This window comes from Diabrotica virgifera, chromosome 1 (genome assembly GCF_917563875.1).
Source record: "Diabrotica virgifera virgifera chromosome 1, PGI_DIABVI_V3a".
NCBI lineage: Eukaryota > Metazoa > Arthropoda > Insecta > Coleoptera > Chrysomelidae > Diabrotica > Diabrotica virgifera.
The window spans coordinates 139,261,721-139,268,897 of record NC_065443.1 but is presented as its reverse complement, the minus strand read 5'-3'; the positions used below and the strand labels follow the sequence as shown (position 1 = coordinate 139,268,897).

General features: G+C 30.8%; 2 protein-coding genes across 2 annotated transcripts; one reads left to right on the top strand and one right to left on the bottom strand.

The window, feature by feature from the left end:
* On the top strand, positions 1–2,793 carry LOC126880876 (uncharacterized). The gene is made up of 2 exons (XM_050644949.1): positions 1–246; positions 388–2,793. The coding sequence occupies exons 1-2, from the start codon at positions 142–144 to the stop codon at positions 1,801–1,803; spliced, it is 1,521 nt and encodes a 506-aa protein (XP_050500906.1). The 5' UTR covers positions 1–141; the 3' UTR covers positions 1,804–2,793.
* Positions 2,290–6,943, bottom strand: LOC126880882 (uncharacterized). Its single transcript, XM_050644956.1, has 4 exons — positions 6,680–6,943; positions 6,349–6,585; positions 5,966–6,135; positions 2,290–4,653 (listed from the first exon to the last, which is right to left on the bottom strand). Exons 2-4 carry the CDS (start codon positions 6,566–6,568, stop codon positions 3,586–3,588), a joined length of 1,458 nt encoding a protein of 485 aa, XP_050500913.1. The 5' UTR covers positions 6,569–6,585; positions 6,680–6,943; the 3' UTR covers positions 2,290–3,585.
* Between the last annotated feature and the right edge of the window lie 234 nt (positions 6,944–7,177).

Below are 7,177 nucleotides of genomic sequence, written 5' to 3'. Positions count from 1 at the left end.
AACAACTTAACTGTGATCCATATGCTCTAAGTGAAGTCGATTTTGATTATGGACTTACCTATGTGCCACCAATAGCTTCCATGGACATTCTGACCTATATTGTTTTTACTCACAGCCCACAGCTTTTATACCCATGAACAAATGAGAGCTTATAAAAGTTTAGCAGCTTACAAATATTTCAAGTCTGGCTTTGTAGAAAAAGTGGGTTTTAAAGTTATTAATGATCTGGTGCTTTTAATAGGCAAGGTAAGAGTAGTACCTGTATTTCAAATTTTTTAAGAAAAAATACCTGATTTGTTAATAATCAATATTAAAGAGATTACTTTTTAGTCTTAGGGTTTAATATAATTGATTGCCTTGATAATTGATTTAATTTTTTTGTTTCAGGTGCAGCATTCAATGAGAGCTAGAGAAACCAAATTAAGAGTTTGGATTATCGCTGAAACAGGTGGTAGTATTTGTACTGCGCATTGTACTTGCATGGCAGGTCTTGGGGAAGTATGTAGCCATGTTACAGCAGTTTTGTACGCTGCAGAGCATGCAGCATATTTGAAGCAGCAGAAAAATGAAAAGAATGTAGCGTGTACAGATGTCAAATCAACTTGGCCAGTTCCAACGCAAAGTGGTACACATCCAATAGAAGCTGCTTCACTAGACTGGGGGAAAGTGATAGAAGAAAAAAATTATAAGGAAATTCCTCCAATGGATGATAGCGAAATGTTGGACTTGCTGCAAGAATTGCAAAATTCCAATTGTGACGCTGTTTTGATGAGGCATGTAGAGCCATTTGCGTCACAACTGTCAGATGAAAATAATGAAAAAGTTAGTATACCAGTCCTTTTTAATGTGTACCATAAAAAATATGAAAAAATGCCTCTAGATGATCTCATTCAACTAGGTATGAAATGTAAAATGGAGGTAACCCAGAATATACGAAGAGAAATAGAAGATAAGACACAGGACCAAAGGAAATGTGCAGAGTGGTATAGACAAAGGACTGGTAGAGTAACAGCTTCAATTTTTAAAGATGTCTGTAGAACCAATGTGGAGAAACCATCCCTATCTTTGATCAAATCAATATGTTACCCTCGCAAAATTTCTACAAGGGCAATAAGATGGGGGATAAATCACGAACAGCTGGCAATTGATGCTTATAAAAAAGAAACTAGCAGGAATCATAGAGACTTTATAGTGAATACAATTGGCTTGGTAGTGTGCATGAAATGGCCTCAGTTAGGTGCCTCACCTGATGGATTTGTGTATTGTGACTGTTGTGCTGCGGGTACCTTAGAAGAAAAGTGTCCATTTTCTCTTCGAGAAAATGGAAATTTACAGGAGTATGCAAGTCGAAAGGACTCCTGTCTTGAATGTGATAAAACTGGTACAGTAAAAATGAATAAAAAACATAAGTACTATTACCAGGTGCAAGCACAAATATTTATTTGTAAACTTAATTATTGTGACTTTGTTGTCTGGTGTCCTAATTTTATATTTATCGAAAGAGTTTTACCAGACATAAAATTTTGGGAAGAAATTAAAGATAAAGTCCTAAATTTTCATGCAAAAGTAATTATGCCTGAACTTTTAGGACGTTATTACACTTCCAGAGTACCAGGTGGCAATATAACAAAGTGGTGTTTTTGCAATAATGTCGATGATGGCCAACCTATGGTTCAATGCTCATATGAGAATTGTAATATTTTCTGGTTCCATATTGGGTGTGTAAATTTATTAGAAAAACCCAAAACTAGGTGGACATGTTCAATATGCAACCAGAAACTATTTCATGATTATGCCACATAAAATTTTAATGGTTCATGTTTCCATTATTTTCATAATCATTATTGAGTCCATTCACTCTCTTCTTCCATTTCGCACTTTCTGCACCATGGTTCATTCACCTTACTTGTCACCATTTCAGTGACCGTTTTCATCTCTCGTTTATTGAGGTTCATGAAACTGTTTGAGTTTTTTATTAATATTCTTGATTATTTTTTTTTATTTAGTCTAGACTTGAACTTGAGTGGTTCTCCTTTTCTATTGATGATTCTTTATCAGCCATTTCTGAACCTCATTTTTCGTAGCATCATTAGTGATGCCACAGAAAGGTTCTGGACCTTCAAAAGTTTCCCTCGAGCCATGTTTATTCCATATATACATACAAAAGTACAGTGTACCATAGTATACATATACTTTTAAGAGGAAATTTTGAAACTTTGTTTCCTTAATATTTTTACAATTCATTCTACGGTTGATATAGGTCAGTCTCCGAAACATCAAATAAATACATTCTTTTCAGTTTTCATATGATTTATTTTCATTAAAATTGTCACAAATTTTTTATTAATATCAAAATACAAAAACAACCAATGAGGTGTACATAAATAATATACGCTAGCCACAGTCATTATTGTAAGAATGCTACTTAAAGTTAAAATTAAATCATTTGAATGCAAATTATTGTCTGGAATTGTTGAATTCTGGACATTATTTTCGTTCTAGTTGAACACATTTTTTGCAATTTTTTTATGCAATCATTATGTTACTACATGATCTCTTGCTCTTGTATTGGCTTTTAAATTGTTAACTGTACTTAGTTCTTTACAAACTTAATGTCTGTATTTTACATTTCTCAATGGTTCGTTTCACTAGCTGCTTTACTTACAACTTGCTAGTTGCATTGCTTTTTTTCTATGGATGTTTGTTATTTATCAAACTCATTTGTAGATGAACTGGTAATGTTCACTAATTAGTGAACAAAAATGTCTTCAATAAATAGATGAAGTAGCCGAAGTCTTTGTCTTTTATTCTCCACCTTTTGACCAATAAACCTACCACTTTCGAATGATAATATTATGATTTACTATCTTTTAGTAAAGTCGTCCCAGGAACGCAACTCATCAATATTGGCAATATCATTTTAAAGTCTTCTTCATTAAAATGTATAATCCATGTCTGAATTGCTGATATAAATGAGTCAGATTAAATAAATTATTAGAAGAATTTTTTACTAAGCAATAACATTTTTGTTTAATTTAATATTTTGTATTTTGACAACACCCGACTTGGGCGTCGAAACGTTAATAAAATCATTTTTTTGGTAAAATTGTGGCTTATTTCCCATTGAAAATAGTTGATTATAAAGTACTTTACAACATAAAGCAAAATGTTTTAACAACAATAGATCATCAGAACTGCAAGCTTCCCCACAACAAAGATTTGTAAAATGATGAATTCAATATTTTTAAAATTATTTAAGTATACAAAAGAGTTTTAATTCTTTAAACAATTAGCGGCCAAATCTGTGAGTAGAACTTTTTACTTTAACATATTTAAAAACCAACAAAAAAAGTTTTAGAAAAATATAAGCTTGTTTGATTTTGTCTGAAACAATGCAAGTTTTCTTGCTGTAGCTATTTATAATTCAAAACTAACTGACAACCTCGACAACATGGCATATATATATCCTAGTTTTGGCCAAAGGTGTCATTGATTGTTTTTCGTAGTGACACTTCAGATGTGTACCAAAAATTATTAAAAGAAATACTAAAAAGGCGACAATCTGGTGAAATAGGTTAAATTTAATTAAATTGGAACAATAGGAGGGCATAAATTAATCAAAACACATGCTATAAAAATTATCTTATCAACTATATTTATACCATCAGTAACATGGGTTAACATAGAAATCGGAAGTGGCTCTGAAAAAATATTAAATTTATTTTTAATGGAGCCAATAACTCTTTCTACGTGGATTCTAACCTGTGCAATGTTTCTAGTTTCTTCCAGCTCTAGTGGAAGCAATTGTTTTTTCCCCTTGGTAAAAGCTGGAATTACTAGCTTTGCTTGTAACACATCTAAAAATTCTTTTATTAAAAAACCTCGATCTGCTATCACAATATCTTGGGGTTCTATTTTATCCAAAAAACCAGAGAGCTCTACTATTTGTTTATCTGATGTTCTTCCTCCCCATGCTTTACTGATATATGAAATACAGCCTTGGGGAGTAATTCCAATAAGGAATTTAACTGTGTTATGATGTTTATAGTTTGACCATGTTTGCTGCTGGGTTAAATAACTAGCTGGTTTTTGGATAAACACCTCAAAGCAATCAATGATAATTGTGGTCTTATCATGAAAGACTTCTCTAAAGCAAGAAGGCATGTTTTTTTTAATAATTTCCCGATCTGGCCATTTTATGCTATTTTTAAATCTTTGATACATTATTGAGATGATGGTATTAAAATAGGTGGAACATGTTGATTGAGAAATGCCAAATTGGTAGGCCAAATATTTAAAATCTAGATTAAGTCTCATTTTCATCAATGTCAACAAATATTGTTGAGAGGGATCTAAAACAGTTACTGAGGATGATGGAATAAATGGTTTAATTCTGTCAAATACTGACTTCAAAACAGAAAAATTTAAACCGGTATAATATAAACATTTCGGATTGTCCGTTTCTAGTGACTCGAAACTTAAAATGGTCTTATTAATTCTGCGAGTCAACTCGTCAATTTTTTTATTTGCAAATTTTAATTGTTGAGCCATCTGTTCAATATCATCTGAGGTTAACTCAGTTTGAGTTTCGGTTCCAGTACTGTCTTCATACATTGCTGTAGTGTTACTTTCACTTACTGTATTGTTTTCATTCTGTAACAAACATAATTGATTATAAATTGGGATCCTTATAGTGGAACCATATGCAAGCTTTAACAGAATTAAGCAAAAATACAACAGTTTTAATTTCAAAATATCAAACTTATGACAGTTTCTTATTATAAAATCATATACTTTACATTTATACGAATCTTGAAGGTTAGTTGTGAGTCAAACTGAATACCTAGATCTTTTATAATGTCTTCACAATACAACATTGGTAACAGAGTAATTAAGGTTTTTACATGTACTGTCGACTATTATACACTGATCTCTATAATTAAAATTCCCTTTAAGAGTGTAAGCGCAAATATTTTACTGCTATCCCTACCTTTTCTGTCTTTACATGACAAATTATGTGTAGTAAAATTCTCACTGGTATGGATATGTAAACATTAGTTGACAATGTCATCATTAACTTTAAAAATATGGCTTTTGAAAGTTCTTGGATAACTGTTACTTGCATAATGGCTTAAATTATTAATTCAGTTAATTAATATGATAATTTTTTCACTAGCTATGTATTCAGTGATTGTAATAATTTATATATTGTACAACAAAAACTAACACCCAATCGAGCAAAAGTGATTTTTTAATAATATATTGTTACTATAGAACGCTTACAATTTTGAACATCTGTAACAACAAAATACTTGGATCACAGAATATATACTGGTGTATTCCCCGCCTGGATCTTCCATAAATAATAAACAATAAATAACTTTTTATTAAGTTCACGTCTTTAATCAATTATTCATCAAATACACTATCAATATTATTTAATCAATAACTCAAAATATTCCTGATGCCATGTCAAATATTTAAAATTGTCACTGTCTTATCACCATATTCTATTCGACTCAGTGCGTTGTATGATAAAGATAACGAATGTTCGATTTGGAAAATATCACCATTTTTAATCCTGAAAAAACAAATAAATATTTTTAAAAAATTTAAATGCAGAATGAAAGACTAAATTGTTATCAAGGGCCGAAAGTCCCTTAGAATAAATAAAAAGTTTTCTTTTGAATGAGATACTTTAAAATAAAAAACACACTACATTTTCTCTTAGTTTTTCACCCCTGTAACTTATTAAAATAAACATAAAAGTTTTCAGGGACTTTCGCCCTCGGTAATAAAGTAATCTTTCATTCTGCATTTAAATTTTTCAAAAATACTTATTAGTTTTCTCAGGTTTTGAAAAGAATGAATCCGATTTAAATAGCATTGTAGCCGAAACTTTGTACGGATCCCCTTAATTCCAAATCAATTTAAAGTTAATGACATTCTCTTTTAATTAGTATACCTCAATAAATGTATCATTGTCCTCTTGTGAAACCTTTGTGGAAGATCTTTTCTTTACTCTTTCCAGTCTTTCAATGTCCTGCTTTCGTTTTACAGGTCCCCTAGAGTAACCCATATTTTGGGTTGGTATCCAATCAGGATCATTTACATCTTCAAGTTTTGCAGGTTGTCCTAAAACAAAATTATATAACGTAGATACACAGTTAGTAGGCATTCGCATCGGGTAAAATTTTTTGGGAAAATAGCTTAAAACAATGTATATTTTCATATTTTCCAAAAAATTTTACCCGATGCGAATGCCTACTAACTGCCACGGCACCTACAATATTTTATTGAAATATATTAAGATTAATATTATTTCTTTATAGAAAATTATTGACAAACCTTGAATAAAATGTTTGGAACACACTTTTTGATATTTTAATTTTGATTCTGTCAGGTCTGCTCTTCGTATGGCCCTTATCCATTTTTTTCTGCGTTTAACAGTTAATTCATTCAAGTGGATAGCATGTTTAAACTTCAGTGGTTTGGGAATAGCAAAAAAAGATACTTTATCCCTTTTCGACCTGCTTCCACAGTTCACTACAATACATGTTAGTGGCATAGCTATTACTAACTAACCTAAAATAATAAAATACATAAGTAAAAAATCTATTTTAGGGATGCTTAATATAATTTATTATTAAACTTTGAAATATAAAATTTGTTAACCTACCTTTCTTCAACCTTCCAAATTACTTAGTTAAATAAAACTTTTTAAGTACTTATTCTAGTTTATTGATGTAAACAATATTTTTTATTATGTCACAGAAGTATGTTAGCAATACTTAGGCGGATATAAATATACGAAAATTACTTTAAATACTTAAAAAACAATATTTATCATATGCTTTCAATGTATTGCATGCCAATCGCCAGACATATTGGAATAGTTTGACAGATCGTTGGATTCCCTAATTATCTATACTGTGTTTAACCGTGTCTCAATAACAGAGTTATAGGGCTTTTCATCGATTGTCATTTGTTTCGAGCTTCTGTCATATGTCACATAATATTAATATATCTACGTCATACGTCTTTGGTTTGTATTATTGTATATACCAATAATTTAACGTATGTCGTAGATATATTAATATTATGTGACACATGACAGAAGCTCGAAACAAATGACTGTGAATGAAAAGCCCTATTCTAATAACCGATCATATAAGCC